The sequence below is a fragment of the Sus scrofa genome, chromosome 4 (genome assembly GCF_054392235.1).
Source record: "Sus scrofa isolate SSC_HxYL_T2T_F1_AM1 chromosome 4, Sscrofa_HxYL_maternal_Yorkshire_Landrace_v2.0, whole genome shotgun sequence".
Lineage (NCBI taxonomy): Eukaryota > Metazoa > Chordata > Mammalia > Artiodactyla > Suidae > Sus > Sus scrofa.
Genome location: NC_139386.1, coordinates 135,894,310 through 135,912,536, shown reverse-complemented (window position 1 = coordinate 135,912,536; position 18,227 = coordinate 135,894,310). Strand labels below are relative to the sequence as shown.

The 18,227-nt window shown below is 54.6% G+C and overlaps 2 protein-coding genes across 15 annotated transcripts in view; one reads left to right on the top strand and one right to left on the bottom strand.

Moving 5' to 3' along the window:
- The window catches only part of ZNHIT6 (zinc finger HIT-type containing 6), a 111,489-nt gene that overhangs the window by 12,544 nt on the left and 80,718 nt on the right, over positions 1 to 18,227 (bottom strand). For 3 of the 14 annotated variants that reach the window (XM_085020390.1, XM_085020395.1, XM_085020400.1), the window contains one exon: positions 4,837 to 8,249. The exons of 5 other annotated variants lie outside the window; for them this stretch is intronic. In XM_085020390.1, coding sequence (XP_084876516.1) covers positions 8,162 to 8,249 — 88 coding nt within the window. In that variant the 3' untranslated portion in view covers positions 4,837 to 8,161. Of the gene's footprint in view, positions 1 to 3,941; positions 4,375 to 4,836; positions 10,387 to 18,227 lie in introns of those variants that run through there. 6 more of the 14 variants (XM_085020391.1, XM_085020397.1, XM_021088553.2 and 3 more) reach the window with 4 other exon arrangements.
- Positions 1,792 to 4,549, top strand: CCN1 (cellular communication network factor 1). Its single transcript, XM_001927740.6, has 5 exons — positions 1,792 to 2,007; positions 2,278 to 2,491; positions 2,852 to 3,208; positions 3,323 to 3,534; positions 3,630 to 4,549. The coding sequence occupies exons 1-5, from the start codon at positions 1,945 to 1,947 to the stop codon at positions 3,930 to 3,932; spliced, it is 1,149 nt and encodes a 382-aa protein (XP_001927775.1). The 5' UTR covers positions 1,792 to 1,944; the 3' UTR covers positions 3,933 to 4,549.

Here is an 18,227-nt window from a genome sequence, read left to right as displayed (position 1 = left end):
TCCCCTCCACCTCCCCGCCCACCACCCCCGCCCACCCTGCACCGCGCCTACTCACCCCCAGCCCCAGTCACCTCATCAGGAAGGCAACAATAAGGACACTCTGACACAGGGAAAAACAAATCCTTTTGCTAAAAAAACTGAGAATTGGCTAGAGTAGAATGCAGGGCCCAGAGCACCTGACCGTCTATTGTCCTGAAAAGCAAGTCCCCCACCCCACCCCCCTGCCACAAAGCAGCAGAGATCCTACTCCCTCTCGCAAAAGCCTCTTAGACTCAGGAAAGAGCACTCCTGAATGAATGAGACTTAACTCCTTCCTGCCACCGTTCTCCTCACTGGAGACTGTTTTCATTGCAATAGCTTCTCCTGGTGTTTAGGAGTCCTTCACAGAAAAGCCGGGTGAAGGCCTTCTTATGCAAGACTGCTGGGCAGTCATTTAGACTGGACAGCGGGAGCATTAAAAAGGACAAGGAGGTCTGGAGCAGTATAACAGGGAGGCCGGCATGATTACTGTGTGTGTTTTATGAAAATGACACAAGAAAATAGGTTGGGAAACTGAGGGAAATTAATCAATCACACGAGCGGGGCGTCTGCTGTTAAAGTGAATCGCTTCGTGGGGGGTCTTCCCCTGGGCGGGTCGCAGGAAGACTAGGACCTTAAAATCTGCCGGCTTTTTCTACTACAGAATAATATATCCTTGCCCTCTCTCGTTTCTCTGGAGAGAGCAAAGCATTGCACTTCGCTTGAAATGAGAGGCTTCTCAGTGGGCCCAAGGAAAGGAGTTGCAAACCCCGCAAAACTTTCAGTGTTGAGGAGTCTGCCTTTTCCAGAGAACCGCTGGGCGCAATGCGGCTGGAATCGGGATTGGCCTTGCCCTCTCTACGGGTGACGCTCTCTCCGCGGGGGTCCCCTCCGCCTCGGGCTGGCTGCTCAGTGAGCGTCGCTTCTCGCCCCCGAGGGAGGCTGGAGGGCTTACCCGGCCTCCCGCATCCGCGAGGAAGCCTTAGGTCAGCCTCCCGGAGATCTCCCTGCGTCCGTTTCCTCTCGGACTTCCAAGCCAGCCAGTGGGCTGGAACTACAGTGGGAACCTCCAAAAACAAACAAGTACGACGTTCGGGGGGGGAGGGGGGAGGGAGGGGGAAGACCTCTGCCTGGGAATCTGCCAGACGGCGGGGAAGTTGATTTTTCCCCCCTTCTCATTCATAAATGCCACTGCGGGTATTAATTTGCGATACACTTAGCCTGGCTAATAAACACCATGCCAAGACTTTGGGACTCGATCCGAGCACGCCTCTACGACGTCCTCAAATAGATCCCTGGCTCCCAGACGCTGCCCTCCCGGTTCGCCTCTCTCCGTAGATAACTTGACTCTCACCTTCGCTGTAAACAAGCAAACAGCTCGCTGCCTCCCGGGCGGGGGCTCCGGGGCTGCGGCTCAGCTCGGCATCCCCAAACAAAACGACTTTGTTCCTCCCTCCAGGGCCTCCCACCCTCCAGGTCCAGGCAAAGTTCTCAACTCGCCCCCCCCCCCCGCCCTTCCACCACCCTCCCCAATAGAAGTCGTTATTAAAAGTGGAAAAAACGGAAGATTGTTTTCTTGACGAGTCCAGGACCAAAAAAAAAAAAAAAAAAAAAAAAAGCCAGGGAGCCAGGGGAGGCGCTTGGCAGGAGCCCGCGCCAACCAGCATTCCTGAGATGTTTGAGAATTCTGGAACGCGCAGACGGGGCCGACGTCACTGCAACACGCGGCGCCGCGGCCGGCCCGTATAAAAGGCGGCCCCTGGGCGCCGGGGCAGACCGCGAGCAGAGCGCCCCCGAGCAGCTCCCGCGCCCCGCGCTCCTCCTCGGGAAGCACCTCGAGCTCGAGACGCCCGCAGCCCGTCCGCCGCGCACCCGTGTGTCGCCGTCTCGGCCTCCGCGCTCGCCCCGACCCTCCTGCGCGCCGCGATGAGCTCCCGCACCGCCAGGACGCTCGCCCTCGCCGTCACCCTGCTCCACTTGGCCAGGCTGGTGAGTTCCGCGGCCACCGCGTCCCTGTCCGCTCCCGGCCCCTCCCCCTTGGCCCAGAGGGCCCGCGGCCGACGGGGCTAGGCTCGGAAGTGCGGGGACGCTTGGGGGGAGCGCTTTCTTTAAGCTCGTGCTGGAGACGTGCCGGGGCCTCCGGGGGGACGCCGCCGCCCGGGGTGGCCGGGCTGGCCCGGCTCAGGCCCCCCCCACCCGGCGCCTGGGGGTTCCCGCCGCGCCGCGCCGAGCCTCACGCGTGTCCGCTCCCCCCTGCAGGCGCTCTCCACCTGCCCCGCCGCCTGCCACTGCCCCCTGGAGGCGCCCAAGTGCGCCCCCGGAGTCGGCCTGGTCGGGGACGGCTGCGGCTGCTGCAAGGTCTGCGCCAAGCAGCTCAACGAGGACTGCAGCAAGACGCAGCCCTGCGACCACACCAAGGGGCTGGAATGCAACTTCGGCGCCAGCCCCACCGCTCAGAAGGGGATCTGCAGAGGTAAGATGCTTTTGGTTTGGCCCCTTTAAAAGAAGGAACAGTCCCTGTAGTCCAGAAGTTTAGTAATTCTGCGACCATGTATGGTGATGCTTTGTTGTTGGTAGCTTGGCAGAAAGGCACATGATTTCAGCAGTCTGGAATGCGATTCAGTGTGTCTGGGCCCAGCGGAAAGCGCATACGGAAAAGTGATTCCTGACTAACTTATTGTTCTGGTCTGGAGTCTCCGGGGAATTGGAGGAAACTTTACCATAAACTGAGTTGAACAGCAGAAAATATGTGTGCGTTTCAGGCCGTCGTTCGGAATCCTAACTTTATCCTCTTCTTTTTTTTCTTTTCTCTTTTTTTTGGTGTTCTTTGCAGCTCAGTCAGAGGGCAGACCCTGCGAATATAACTCCAGAATCTACCAGAATGGGGAGAGTTTCCAGCCCAACTGTAAACACCAGTGCACATGCATCGACGGCGCCGTGGGCTGCGTTCCGCTGTGCCCGCAGGAGCTCTCCCTCCCCGACCTGGGCTGCCCCAACCCCCGGCTGGTCAAAGTCACCGGGCAGTGCTGCGAGGAGTGGCTCTGCGACGAGGACGGTGCCAAGGACCCCATGGACGACAGGGACGGCCTCCCGGGCAAGGCGCTGGCCTTCGATGCCTCCGAGGTGGAGTTAACGAGAAACAACGAATTAATTGCCTTTGGAAAAGGCGGCTCCCTGAAGCGGCTCCCGGGTAAGTGAAGACGGAGGTTCTGAAAAATCTAGTCCTAGTCGGAAGCCTCAGAGAGATGAGCACTTCCTTGCACGTGTGTCCCGTGCCTCTGAGAAATCTCTTCTGTGTCTCTAGTTTTCCGAGCGGAGCCTCGCGTTCTCTACACCCCTCCTCTGCTCGGCCAGAAATGCATCGTTCAAACCACGTCGTGGTCCCAGTGCTCAAAGACCTGCGGAACTGGCATCTCCACCCGCGTCACCAATGACAACCCCGACTGCCGCCTGGTGAAGGAAACCCGCATCTGCGAGGTGCGGCCGTGTGGACAGCCGGCCTTCGGCAGCCTGAAAGTAAGTGCCTGCGTCTGCGGGGACGGCTCTGGGCAGGCCTCTTCCCGGGCAGGGGCACGAGGTCCCTGACGTCCCCGCTCTCCTCTTTCCTCCAGAAGGGCAAGAGATGCAGCAAGACCCGGAAAGCCCCCGAGCCGGTCAAGTTCACTTACGCCGGCTGCTCCAGCGTGAAGAAGTACCGGCCCAAGTACTGCGGCTCCTGCGTGGACGGCCGCTGCTGCGCGCCCCAGCAGACGCGGACCGTGAAGATGCGCTTCCGCTGCGAGGACGGGGAGACGTTTGCCAAGAACGTCATGATGATCCAGTCCTGCCGGTGCAGCTACAGCTGCCCGCACGCCAACGAGGCAGCCTTTCCCTTCTACCGGCTCTTCAACGACATTCACAAATTTAGGGACTAGATGCTGCTCGGGTTTCCAGCACAGGGTGGACAAAGCGGGGAGAGAAGGGTGTGAGCGCCCCGGAGGCGTGGGTGGGTGGGGGCGGCGGCGAAGGGGCGCGGCGCTCGGCCGGGTCGGGTCGAGGGTCGAGTCTAGGCGTCGGGAGCTGCCTGCCGGGCGTGCTGGCGGCGCACGCGGCGCGGACGCTGCCGCGATCGCAGATACTTTTGCTTCGTAATATTGGAGCACATGTTCCTGCTTCATTTTGGAGCTTGTGGTGTGGATGACGTCTGTTTCTGTTTGTAAATTATTCGGTAAAAGCGTCGTTTTCTCCAGGCTTTTTTCCTTGTGGGTCTGCAGGGGTGAGTGAGGATGAGCTGGACAGTTGAAGGAAGGAAACGGGAGGCCCCCCCAGGGCGGCACTCCGTGAGTGTCCGTCAGAGGCAGCTATCTGCACTCGAAACTGCAAACAGAAATCAGGTGTTTTAAGACTGAATGTTTTTATTTATCAAAATGTAGCTTTCCGGGAGGGAGGGGAAATATAATACTGGAATAATTTGTAAATGATTTTAATTTTATATTCAGTGAAAAGAATTTATTTATGGAATGAATCATTTAATAAAGAAATATTTACCTAATATCTGAGTATATGGCATTCTGTATTCTTAGAGACGGCCCAGGGCCACTGGGACCATCCAGCCTGTGCCTTCAGTCACAGAAACAGGATTTGCTGAGGACCTGCTTTGCGCCAGGAGCCGTTCAGGGGGCTTGGGCTAGAGCAAGGAACTAACCTTCGAAAATCTAAGGAGGTTCGCTTGGATATATCTTCAGTAGAGAAAAGTCTTGGCATTTAAAGCAATCTGTTTTAAAAACAAGTATGGACCACCAGGCATTCTACGAAGCACCGAAGGAATCTGACGCTAAGTTTGTGATTTAAATAATAATGCTTTATTTTCATAAGAATTCAAAGCCCCCGGATCTCTGTCACCCCTGCTCTTTGAGGTGGGGATAGTAGAGTCATTTAGCATTTTAATCTCTAGGTAATTGCCCTGGTCCCTTCCGGAGAGGAGAGAAACAGTCCATGGCTCAGGCAGCCCACCACTGAATTGGTGGGCAAGATGGAGAATAGCTAGGAGTTCCCATGGTGGCGCAATGGTTAACGAATCCGACGAGGAAACATGACGTTGTGGGTTCGATCCCTGGCCTCGCTTGGTGGCTGGGATCCCGAGTTGCTGTGGCTCTGGCGTAGACTGTAGACCGGCAGCTACAGCTCCTGATTCGACCCCTAGCCTGGGAACCTCCATATGCCGCGGGAGCGGCTCAAGAAAAGGCAAAAAGACAAAAAAAAAAAGAAAAATTTTTAGACTCTATCGTCAGTTTGTTTTCACTGAATGAGCGCAAAGTGAGGACTTGTGCTAATCTTAATAAGCTGGAGATTAGGTAAACATACCATTAAATGCAAAGGAATGCAAGGAATTTCAAGCACTTTTCCAAGAGCCAGGACCACACTACCCACCCCTCCCCTTCCCCTTATGACATCCTTTCTATTGAGGCAGGAGGGTTGGACAGAACCGGCCATCCCCACGTAGCGCACCCTCCCACAGAAGGCCCTGAGCCCTGGGTCCGGGAGAGGTCGAGGAGGCCGGGCTATATGTTTGCGACCCCGTCTCTGCAGAATCTGCATCTTTAGAAAGCGCCGACAATAAACCTTTTATGGAGCGTTTTCCTTTCGCCGGCCCTCTCGGCTCCTATTCACATCCACAGTGAACTATTTCAGTCTGCACTCAGCTAAGAGGGCCCTTGAATTTTGAGGCAGTCAGAGAAGTGCTTTAAGGGCGGCGGAGGAGGGCTGCTCCGGTGTTCTCACGATAGTTTAATAGTGACGCTTTATTATTCACAATAGCTTAACAGTGACGCTGCCTAAGCATCTGTTCTAAAGCCCTGCGGAGTGCACACAGGTTCCTGTAAATGCAGAAGTGAAATTCCTGGGCAAAGGCTTCACTCAGACCTCTCGTCTGAAATACTACAACGCCTGCCTACCGAGGAGTCAGTTTTTCTTGCCAGAGGCATTCCAATTTTAAGGTATCTGGAGATTAAAACTCCACCAGGCTCAGTGTTGAATGCCGTAAAAATTGCCAATACAACAGAACATGTAAAACATATATATGAAAAAGTTGTGAGGATTTTGTGGTGCAGTCTTGTTAAACAGACATCTAAATCCAGAGCAGAATGTACGCGTTGCATTCCCAGGCACCAAGCCTGAGATGTTGTCTTCTGACACCAGAGTCCAGCACACTGCGTCTGACACGAAGATGGAGGAAGATGGAGGAGCCGTACGCAGAGACCTGTTAAGTATGCAGGGAGGTGACATCTGGCCAGTTACGTTCAAATGTGAAACAAACCTGGGTCTGTGGGTCTTTAATCTCATCATGGGAAGTCCACTGAGTGATACACAGGTGCTGATTCTAATTTAAAGAAGAGTACTCAGTAAAAAAACAAAACAGGAATAGATGCAAAATATGTCCATTGTATTGAGCTATATAGAGAAAAGGAGTGAATACATTAAAAGTAATTGAGAATGAAATGATACAATCAAGAAGACATCAGTTTTATCTATGTCTGGAATGGAATACGGCCTACTTTAAATATTGAGAAAACAAAATAAAAATTGTGCACTGTAAAAATGAAACAGAAGGTGCACATATAATACATACATTCCCTCTACGTACAGTAACGATCTTACATTGTAATTACTTTCCAACCTAAAAAACCCTGGTGTTGTCAAGCTGTCTTTTTGTTTTTGATGGAGACGTAAGCATTGAGAGTTATAGGGTGACCCCAGAATCCTAGGAATTTGGTGCATTTTAGGCAATATTCTATGGGCCATTTAGCAGTAGACTAAGCGGTCTCAGGGTGACGAGTCCCACGTGCCCACAGGTGCCGTCCACGCTGCGGGGATTCAACTGCCACAGTATGGTTCAGTTACTTTACCAGTAGAGAGACTGGGTCTGATTAGAGCCCAGTCTCCTCTCTGGACATCTGGCACTACCTGTCAGTCACGTGAGCAACAGCAAAGGTCCAGGAGGCCCGAATGAGAACAAGGCTGTGCTCTGGGCTGGGCGGCGGGTGATGCCGTGGGAAGAATCTGGGACCAGAATCAGGAGACACGTCTTTTACAGCAACTCTGCCATTAATTTGCTGGGTGACCCTGGGCAAGTTTCTGGATTGTTCCCTTGTTTAAAAATGGAATAGCTTCCTACATTTTTGTCACCAAAAAACCGCTTGTTTTTGGCCATCCTGCAGTGTATGGAGTTCCTGGGCCAGGCATCAGATCTGAGTCACACGTACGCCACGCCTGTGGCTGCAGCAAGGCCGGATCCTCAACCCACTGTGTCGGGCCAGGGTTGGGCCTGCATCCAGGTGTGGCAGAAACAGCCTGGCTATTCGTCGTGCCACATCTGAAACTCCAAAAAAAAAAAAAAAAAAAAAATCTTTTTCATGTCCTACCTTTGGTGCAGTAACTCCTGTACCTTAGAAATTTTGTCTTCCCAGGTAACAGAATGTACGGAGCGAGGGCTGCTCAGGTCTTTCTGTGGGCAAAAGCCTCCGAAGATGTAGTGTCACAGGGCCGTCTTTACTCTCTACGGCAGCCCTGGTTATAGGACGCAGCAATCCCTGCCTCTCACAGCACATCGGTCCATACTTCCCTCTCCCTCTTCAGGCTCTTCATGAAGTCCCCGCCCTCTGTTTTATTCTGTGAAACAACGCACATTGTGAAGCAGGACGGTGATGCTTGCGCCCTGTGAACAGAGTGGACCTATTTGTGACGGACGCCACTGGTCGCGGGCCTTGCTCATCCGCGTGCTCTTATAAAAAGCAATTCAAGGAACGTTCTCAGATGCGTTGGTCCGTACTGGACAGCGCTCCTACGCGCCGCTCTGAATTCTGGATTCTGAATCTGCCCTTTCTTCGTCTGGAGCAAACATCCAAATCTAAGGCCCATCATCTCTTGCCTGAATTATTGAAACGGTTCCTCTTGTGGCACATCGTGTTCTTCAGAGTGGCTGCAGCACTGGCTTCCAGCCCATGTTCCTTCTGCCACGTGACCCTCTTGCTCCTCCATCAACAGAGAGGATCTCCTTCCCACCCGCTTAGAGCTGGTGGGTGCTTTGCTTTGACCAATGCCTGTCTAGGACGTAGGAAGGGATGCATGTGGTGCTGGTTCCAAGAGTAGCACTGGCGAGGAGCGTCTATGCCCTTTCTCTCAGAAATGAGCTTCCGCGTAAGAAGAGTGCCCTGAGGCCAGCAGACAGAGAAGCCCGGGACACGCGGACAGGCCTGAGGGGAGGAGAGGCCACATGGAGAAGAAGGAAGGTCAAGGCGCTTTTGGTAACACACGTGTATGACGACACCGACTTGGAAGTGGACCCGCCAGCCCCAGCTGCCTCACAAGCTCACGTCTTACAAATCGGAGATGAGCTGCCTATGGGGTCTTCCCCAGAATCCCTGACTCATGAAATAATGAGCAAACCAATATGATTATTTTAAGGCCCTAAGTTGCAGGGTGCTGTTTGTTACACAGCAGTGGGTAACTGTAACATCGCTGGTTTCTATTCTTGCTCTCCAATGATCTATTTTCCTGACAGGAGCCAGCTTAATTCTTTAAAATGTAAGTCAGAACAGGTCAACTGGTGACTTTAAGGCTTGGTGGCTCCCCCTACTCTTGGCATAGATTCAGCTCCATGCTCGGGCTCTGCCTCCTTCCTCCATTTATCCACGCTGTGCTCCCGTCTGACTTTTCCTCTTTGAAAAATGCCCATTTCTTCCTCAGGACCTCGGTATTAGCTGCTCCTCTGCCTCCAACGCCCTGCTCCCTGATCTAAGCTTCTTGTCATGCAGGTCTCAGCACTGATGCTATGTCCTCAGGGGCCTCTCATCCCCGCCAAGTCTAAAATAGTTCACGACACCAAAGCTGACTGATGTAAAAATTTTTTTTCTTTTTATGGCCACACCTGTGGCATATGGAAATTCCTGAGCCAGGGGTTGAACTGAAGCTGCAGCTGCAGCCTATGCCACGGCCACAGCAACACCGAATCCAAACTGCACCTGTGACCTACACTGCAGCTGCAGCACTGCCAGATCCTTAACCCACTGGGTGAGGCTAGGGATCGAACCTGCATCCTCGCAGAGACAACAATGTCAGGTCCTTAACCTGCTGAACCACAATGGGAACTCTGATTCGAATGTTCATCAGACCTAAAAAATACCGTGGCAGCAACATCTAGTCTGGTGTTTGACCAGACAAATGGGCACCAGAGTGCAGCCCAGTTAACACATAAAATTCACCATCACAGTACCTGTGGAGTAAGATCTTTTTGGAGAGAAGCAGCTCGCATCCACTCTTTAAAATGGAGCGTGTTTGAGCCATCAGAAAGCAAGAAGTTTGTGAGTTATGCTAGGATTCCTCTGGGCCGGTCACTGTCATGGTGCTTGTTCACGCACGGGACAAGGGCTGCAGTGTTTGGTCTGTATTGACCAGGTGCATTGGGGCATCTCACGAGGCTTCCTAGAGCGCCAGCACCAAGCTCCACCCAGAGCTGGCAGCAGCCGTCTCAATGGGAATGGCTGTGGGGGCGGGGAGAGGACGACCCTTATAAACACCAGAGAAAAGCCTCTTCCGAACCTGCGTGAAAGGGGTTGACGCCATCCCCTGTTGGTACACACCGCAGACAGAAAAGAGTGCTCCATCCTTTGGTTCGTCGTGGAATCCTCATTGAAACAATGACACCACCGCTCTGTGACTGGCTGACTCTTCCCACCAGCCTGTCAGTTCCTTAAAGAGGCTTGTCAGTGAAGGAGTACCAGCTAAGAACAGACTGAAAGTCGTCGGAGAGCCAGCTTCCCAAGCATCCAGATCTTCGCAAAGAAGAAAAAGCACCTCTGGTCTTGTGGCCCCCAGTCTTAAGCTGGTGGCTCGGAGCCGGACGGAGCCAATACAAAGTTTTGTTCAGTCTGTATAGGGTTTATAAAAACTGGGGTTTGTTGCCAATATTTGAAAACTGATTTTTTTTTTCTTTTTTTATCCACCTTTCTGGCTTCTTTTGAAAAATTCACAGATCTGGCCACAGTGGACCCTGGTGTCTAGTTGCCACTTTGCACGTGCTGGGAGTTGCATTGCAGCTTCTCCCCTTGGGGCGGGTACTCTGCTTTCCCCCGGGGAGGGACGGGGAGGGGATAGGCGTGTATTCTTGGGGCTGGGGGCGCGGAAGAGCAGGCAGCGATGTCTTTAGAAATCGAGGCTCTTTCAAAAAAAGGCACAGCGAAAGCACCATCTTCGCTGTGAAACTTAGGTCTGGAAACCCTCTGTTACAAGCCCAGGAAAGAATAAAGGTGACGCTTCATGAAGTTCCGTCTGCTGTGAGCTGCACATGCGTCCCCGGCTCTGGCTTCCTTCTCCCTTCCAGGCTGTGTATTTCTGTGGAGAAGTGTACCTGTTCCATTTATAACATCCCGTCACATTTTCCTACCAACCCTGGATACGTTGATCAAAGCTGTACACCACATCCTGAACCCCTGCTGCCGTTAACCGGCTATTTTTATAGTAACCAAACAGCCTTCCCGCGAGAACCATTGCAGATACACCCCGGGGCTGCTCTAGAATTTCTTTTAATGACTCAAAGTTCTTCCCTCAAGTGCTGTCCCCGAAATACTGCTCGGCTTTCAGAGGGGTGTGTTGCGCTCGAGAGGGTGAGGACTCTCCTGAGCAGTCAGAATCAGCAGCAGCAGAGCGGAAGGGAGACTCCAGCGGCCTTATCCTCAAATCAAGCTCACCCCTGACCGAGGCATTGGGGTGCAGGAGAGCACGGGGGTCACAGCCAGCCTGGGCTGGTTCTCGGTGCCCGCGGGGCTCCTGGGAGGACTTCCGCCAACGGGTCTGCTCCGGGCGAGTCAGCATCCCCAGCATCCCCCAGTGAGGCTGACGCCCTTCTCCGCAAACAGGGTGACTCAACATGGCAACAATTTGGGTCTTCCGTGAGGGAGGCCGGCTAGCCTAAAAAAGAGCTGCTCATTCATGGAAGGAGCTTAAATTCTGGGCTCATGAGCAAAATTTTCAGAGAGGTCCCTCCCATGTTCCAAATTAGTTTGTTCTTGGAAAGGAGCCCATGCCTTTAATTGGCTTCCTGCAGTCAAAATGTTACTTGGCCTTTTAAAGGGTTCTCTTTAATGTTTGGATTCTTTTTTTAACAAAAGAAGGCACAGTTATGCAAATTTAATATGGATAAGAAATACAGAATGTGAAAAACAGAGGTCTCCAGCAGACCCCTACACACACACACGTCCCCACACAGCTGCTCTTAGGTGCGCAGTGTGGATTATACCTGTCGACCTGGTATTAATTAGTAGTATTATCATGAACAAAAAGAGCAGACTAGACACAGAGCTTTTCATGCCTTGAAAGTCATTTAGGCATGGCAGGCAGTGCTCCTGCACTCACTGTGATGGTTTTTATTTTATTATTATTATTATTTTTTTGTCTTTTTAGGGCTGCACCTGCAGCATATGGAGGTTCCCAGGCTAGGGGTCAAATCAGAGGTGCAGCTGCTGGCCTACCCCACAGCTGTGGCAATGCCGGGTCCTTAACTCACTGGGTGGGGCCGGGGATTGAACCTGGGTCCTCACGGATACTGGTCAGATCCGTTTCCACTGAGCCACGACGTGAACTCCCTTAACAGTGTTACAGACTTTTATTCTCACGCCCCGTAATTGATTTAGGAACTCCCATGGGCACCACCGATGCCCACCTCACAGCCATCCCCTCGGCCCCTTGGCTCCCTGCTTAGCGCCCTGGTTTATGCCGGTGTCTGTCCTCCCTCATGGGCAGGGCAGGGCCCCTGGCTCCCAACAAGCCCAGGGATGGCCCTGCGACCGACTGGCTTAGCAGGATGCTCTTGTTTCCTTATCGGCAGTGGGCGGAGGCTTGATCCTGATTCAGATACTCTGGGAGGTTTGCTCAGGAGGTTGCGGGGAGGGGCACCTGAGAGAAAGGTTATCTGATAATATAAGGGACGGGATGGGGGAGGAAAAGCCTTCCTTCCGGGCTGGCCTGTGTCTCTCCTGAGCCCAGGATGGAGGCATCATGGGCCTGTCGAAGGCGGCAGAACAAAGGGCAGCCCCTGAGGAGGGCACCGGGCTGCCGCCCACCTGAGCCCGGCCCCGCCCACACCTCTTGTTTGCTGTGATAACACGACTCCTATCATTCAGGCTCTTTCGGTTAAACCAGCTAACTGCTAGAGCTACAATCATCCTAACAGGTGCCTTCACACTTGGCCCTTTTTGAGGCCTATGGACTCTAGAAATGACACAGAGATAACCACTTCCAAGGGAGAAGAAAGCGCTTTCAGATGTGAACGAATGACCCGGCAAACAAATTCTTGGCAGGAACATCATTCCTTCCTTCATTTACCCAACATTTACTGAGCATGGAGCACTTGACAGGCCACAGACCAGCAAGACATGGGTGACAAGCAAGAAACAATGAGACATGGTTCCTGGCCACAAGGATGTCACCTGCAAATAATTCTGGTGCATCGTAACAGCATCAGAGAAGCTAGGAATACGAGGGCAGGAAGGGTAGCTGGGGAGAGCTCCATAGAGGACAGATGTCTGAACTGGGTCTCGAGGGATGAATAGGAGTTTGCTACTTGGAATTGCCCTACAAACTGGAAAACACCAAAGTATTTGAAGCCTGGGCGGGGGCGGGGGGGGGGTGGTGTTATCAGAGTCCGCAAAGTCGTGGCCTCAGAAAAGATCTGGGCAGTTCCAGCCATTTCCCACATTGGTTTTGGGGGCTGTTAGGAAAAGCAGCCCTCAGCAGGGACCTGCTAACTGGGACAGGCCTGTCTTTCCACAGGACTCACTTTTGGAAACCCCCCACTGCCGCAGCAACAGGAGCTGCCAGCCCACAGGGGGAAGCGGCACTGGCACCACCAGCCCCAGACTGGAAATCAGTCTGCTTCCCCCACATGACAGCTTCAACGTGACACGTTGATTCAGGGTCCAGCCTCGGCCCGACCCACTGGTAGGTCACCCGAGGAGGCCCCAGTGGCTACTTGGACCCAGCGGCAAAGGCAGAAAGCCCAGAGAGAAGTGGCCTGGTGGCTTGGGCACTGCCACCTGGCACTCTTGTGTGTGTGCCACGGTCAGACCCTCCCAGGAGGCCAGCCCCGTTGATGGCTTCCGGCTCCTCCTGGAGTCACACTCGCGCCCGCGAGCCGCGCACAGCCTCCTCCTCTAGGACTAGAGAGCCCGCAGCATGTGACACGCACGCACAAGCCCGCCTATTCTTCCAGGTGAGAGAGAATCTCGTAGTTGCCTCGTGGTCGAAGTGCAGGTCGGGAGAGGCCGAGGCTTCGGGGCTTCGCATCCTGGGCAGGTAAGGACGGTACCTACTCAGAGTCCGCGCCTCGTCAGTGAGATCCAGTCAGAGGGTTTGTCCTAGTACGTGGTCTCTCCACCCCAGGGGTCTGCATGGGCTCCTACGCGCGTGTTTAACCCCGCTGACCCTCTCACGCTCATCTGTGGAAGCCGCACCTGCCCTCCCCGCTTCCAAGAGTCAGAGACCAGGTCTCCGGGCCTGCGACGGGAACACAGCCCCCAAACAAAATGCAGGGCCACAGCTCTGTACAGCGACAGGAGCCACTGGGTGCTGTGGGTGAGGAATGGTCGAGCCAAAAAAAGACAGGGAAGAAATCCCCGTAATTTTAGACTGTAAGAAATCGCGCTGAACCAGGGCCAGGAAGCCAAGATTAGCAGTGGCAGTGCACTTCGGGGTATGAAAAGCTGGCCTCAGTGCCAGAAGTTCATTCACTGGACATGCAGCTATACATTTATTTATAGCTATCTGTGTGCATGCACACACACACACACACACACACACACACACACACACGAGTGGCTCTCTGTTCCTGTTTGTGGTCCTGCTTGTTTACACTCTGTTTGCTGCTGACCAGGCACAGCGCTGGCTTGTGGACGGTCCAGCTGACCAAGGACTTGCCATGGAGGACTCAGAACCAACAGCGACCTCCTCGCTCCTGCGCAACTGCCGTGCACTGTCCGCTGGTTTTCTCAGGACCAGGGACTGACCACCGCCACTTCCCACACAGGACGGGGAGGGGAGTGGCCCGCCAGTTCAGTGGCCCTGAGCTGTGGACAAGGGACCTCACTGCAAACGTGTGGCCCATTCTCTGCAACAGCAAACCCACGAGGTGTGTTCACACAGGGGCCCACTCTCATCCTTCAAACAGCACATTCCGCTTGGAGTCCTGGGACAATAAACCACTACTTAGACTTTCACCACCCGCTTTCCTCTGAGTGCAGGGTCCCAGCAGAGGCCAGCCGATCAAACTGCTCACAGCACCTGCAGTCAGGTGCCGGGGCATTTCAGGGCTGCTGAAGGGTAAACGCTTATACTCTCAAGAACCGGTGGAATCTAGGGCTTGTCTTGGCGCTGGACTGAGCATGTGGAGGGCAGCCGGCTCCTCACAGCCTGCGCTGCTCGGCCGTGCCTAGTGCGGTGTCACACCCGCAAAACCCGCAGCAAACGCTGTGGAGTGGGTGACTGGGCAGCTGATACAAACCCCGCCTTCCCCTCCAGGAACACGCCTGAGCCTCAACCACCAGAAGGTGGCGATTATGCAGGGTTCTTCCCCCCAGACTTGGGGGATGGGAGCGGGCTCCTGGAATAGGCCCTCCGGCGACGGCGATGTGGGCAGCTCCAGCCTCGCTCACCTTAAGGCCTGGTCACCAAGCTGCTGGCCAGACACACTGCGACACCAGGCTCCCGTGGGGCCGACTTGCATTTCTCCTGAAACCGGTGTGTAATATCAAACTCCTGAAAACAAGATCACAGCAAACGCGGCCGTGGGAGCGGCTATTGAGAGGAATGGCTGCCAAGGCCTCCTGCGAAGTCGATAACCACCCTAGATTTATCTGTCTGACGACTTTGGGTTTGGGGTATCGCCTTCCTCTGGAGCAGGGCGCACCCTTGTATTGAGTTTCCCGGGCCAGAGGCTTTGTCCTGGGCCAGTAGCCGAAGGACGGCTTTTTGCCGAGACTGGCCTCTCTCCCTAGAGGGTCCCTGGCCAGTCAGGCCCGCTCAGACCAACCCCTCCAGGGGCAGAGGGAAGGAAGCCAAGTCCCTTTGCGGCATCTCCTTTAGAAAGCCGCACCACCAACCTGAGCCCGCGCAGCGCAGGGGGTCGGTGAGCCAGCCCCACGCGTGGAGGGGCGCACTGCGTGTCCCACCCTGAGGGACGCCGGCCTCTGGGCCCCCGCCTCTGGGGAGGGCAGAGGTGACAAGACAGGTCCTGGCTTGGTCTAGTGATGGTGAGCTCTGCTGAGTGGCACCACCAGGTCCCAGGCTGTCCCTCCCAAGAGACTCGGGGACGGTTTCACTGAGGTCGCATCAGGAACTTGGGTCTTGGTGGAAAAGGGGACGGCGAAAGGGCAGCCTAGGTGATGCGAACACCTGTGCCCAGGTGTGCACGAGCCAGCAAGGCGCAGCCAAGGTGGGCTAGAGGGCGCTCTGCAGCTCCCTCCGCTCTCTCCCGAGCCCGTGATGCAGAGGCAGAGGGCACCCCGACTGGCTCATTGTGCCAGGTCTTCAGGGACTCCCAGCTCTGCCTCCAGATCTGCTTCCCATGGACCTTTGAACCCGCAGTCCCCTCTCTGGTCGTGGTACTCTTGGTGCTGCAGGACCCTCCGAAGGAAATGGGGCTTATATCCCTGAAAAGATCTTTCCCCGGAGTTTCAGAGGCTGGAGGGTGAGAGAAGCAGGAGAGAGCCACAGCCAGGTCCCCGGGAGTGGTTCTGAGGCAGGGCTGCACCCCTAACCGGAGATGCCCGTGTTCCTGATGTGACTCAGCGGGGTAAAAACCCGACATAATCTCCGTGAGGATGTGGGTTCCAACCCTGGCCTGGATCAGTGGGTTAAGGATCTGGCGTGGCTGTGGCTGTGGTGTAGATGTGCAGCTGCAACTCCCATTTGATCCCTAGCCTGGGGACCTCCATATGCCGTGGGTATGGCCCTAAAAAGACAAAAAAAAAAAAAAAAAAAAAAAAAAAAAAAAAAAAAAAAAGAAAAGTGTAAAACAAAAACGAAAAACAAAAAAGAAAAAGGAAAGAACGAAAGAAGGAGGAGGCAGGCAGGCTGGTCGGCCAGGTGACTTCTGGACATCTGCTTAGTGCTCTCCCCCGGAAGCTGGCCGCACCGGCGAAATCTGCAGGCTCCACTTGCTGCCCAGTCCCGAGTCCGCCTTCAGGGTGTGACAGACGCCAACCCCTAGAAAACTCAGGTTCTCAGCCTCGGCAGCGGCTCTGGGTCCCTGAGGCTTGAACCCCATCTGCTCATCTCCGGGCTCTCTGTGCTTCTCAGGCGACAGCTCTCCCACTCACTGCTGGCAGGCTGGGGCCGCTCCACCTCCTGGCCCTGGCCAGTCAGGGTGAGGATGGGTGGAGGGGCCTCCCCTGGGGAGAGAGGGGGTCCGCACCACCAGAGCCAGGACCCCTGCCCTGCGGCTTGGCGGGCGGCCCAGGCCTTGCCCTCTGACGGTGCCACCTGCCTCTGGCTGCGGTTCACGCTCCCCTGAGTACCAGCCTGGAGCTGCTCCCTGAGCCTTTGGGGCCTGTTTGAGGCTCTCTTCCCGCCCTACCCCATGTGGGCTGAGCCCTCTTAATGCGCACCACCTGCCCCAGCACGTCCTCGCCTTCGCCGGCTCCTTCCCAGGACAGATGGTCAAGGTGGCTGCGGTTATTCTCTGCGTGCTCCGGCCTTCATTCCGGGGGTTAGCTTCCAGTTACTACTGAGTTTGACAAGGTCACTAACAATGGGATGCTGGCCATTGGTGGGTTAACAGAACCCACTGGCTCTTCCCTTGGTGTGGACCCAGCAAGTCTGTGGGTCCCTAAGGGACCGTGGTGTCCCTTTATTTCCATCTCTGCCTCCCCACCAAACCGAGCGCACTCACCGTCTTCCCAGCCTCCAACCCAAGGACAGACTTAAATTTCCAAATCCAAGAGACGGCACAGAAAAATGGGGCCTGAGATCTCCCGTGTCCCCAGACCCCACCCAAAGCCTGGGGACAGCAGGCCTGTAATAGCGACAGGATCGAGCACTCAGGTCCTGCGCCTCGTGAAAGCGGAGTGAGCCTGCCCGCTCTCTTAGCCGGGTGGGATGCTGGGGTGACTGCATTCCCATGGCCTTCATGCTGTGATCCTCCAGAAGGATAACCAACCGCTTGTACCTCTGGTGTCACCCTTCCTTAATGGTAACAAACCTTTCCGAGATGTGTTGGCTTGAAACTACAATAACTTAGGATTTGACCCAACTTTGTCGACCAGGTTTAGCTGGCACCCTGCAGTTCCTCGCTCGCAGGAGCTTGGCTGGGGCCGCAGAGTCTGAGATGACCCCTCGCCCTAGAGGGTCTCTCTCCTGGTGGCTTCTCATCATCGGGTAGCCCAGCCTGAGCTTCTACAGCCGAGGAGCTGGCTTCTGAGAGGGAGTGTCCAAGAAGGCCAGCTCCCATGAGGCCTGTCACACTCCCTGATGCCTCATGGGTCAGAACAAGTCACAGGGGGAAACCCAGAGGGTATGGGAGGGAACTGCACAGGTCGTGGACGCTAACAGGTGAGCGCCTGTCGGCCGCCAGCGTCCTGGTCGACGGTATTAACTACATGAGGTCATGGACACTGGGAGGCCAGTGGTCTGCCATGTTCATCTTTTTTTTTTTTTTGTCTTTTTGCCTTTTCTAGGGCTGCTCTTGAGGCATATGGAGGTTCCCAGGCTAGGGGTCTAGTCGGGGCTGTAGCCACCGGCCTACGCCAGAGCCACAGCAATGCGGGATCCAAGCTGCATCTGCGACCTACACCACAGCTCATGGCAACGCCGGATTCTTAACCCACTGAGCAAGGCCAGGGATCAAACATACAACCTCATGGTTCCTAGTCAGATTTGTTAACCACTGAGCCATGACGGAACTCCCATGTTCCTTCTTATTACATTTCACTGTAACACGTGGAAGAGAGAGTATCTTTTTCCCAGGTCCTTACAAAATCCACACCTTTCTGGCCATGGGCAAGCTCTACAATGATGGGGGCGATGGCGAGAGAAATGCGTCAGTTATCAACTGCTCTGTGCCAGGATGTTCTCGATGTGTTTACAGTTTGTGGGAAAAAAAGTCTCAAGGACAATTTATTGCTCCCACTTTAGTTTTTTTTTTTTTTAACTTTTTTTGTCTTTTTAGGGCTACACTGGTGGCA

What these genes read in the sequence shown, in the direction of transcription:
- CCN1 (XM_001927740.6), top strand. Translation starts at nt 1,945, where the DNA reads ATGAGCTCCCGCACCGCCAGGACGCTCGCCCTCGCCGTCACCCTGCTC. An exon ending in TGCTCCACTTGGCCAGGCTG is followed by an intron (nt 2,008 to 2,277) that starts GTGAGTTCCGCG and finishes TCCCCCCTGCAG; the next exon opens with GCGCTCTCCACCTGCCCCGC. An exon ending in CGGCCTTCGGCAGCCTGAAA is followed by an intron (nt 3,535 to 3,629) that starts GTAAGTGCCTGC and finishes TCTTTCCTCCAG; the next exon opens with AAGGGCAAGAGATGCAGCAA.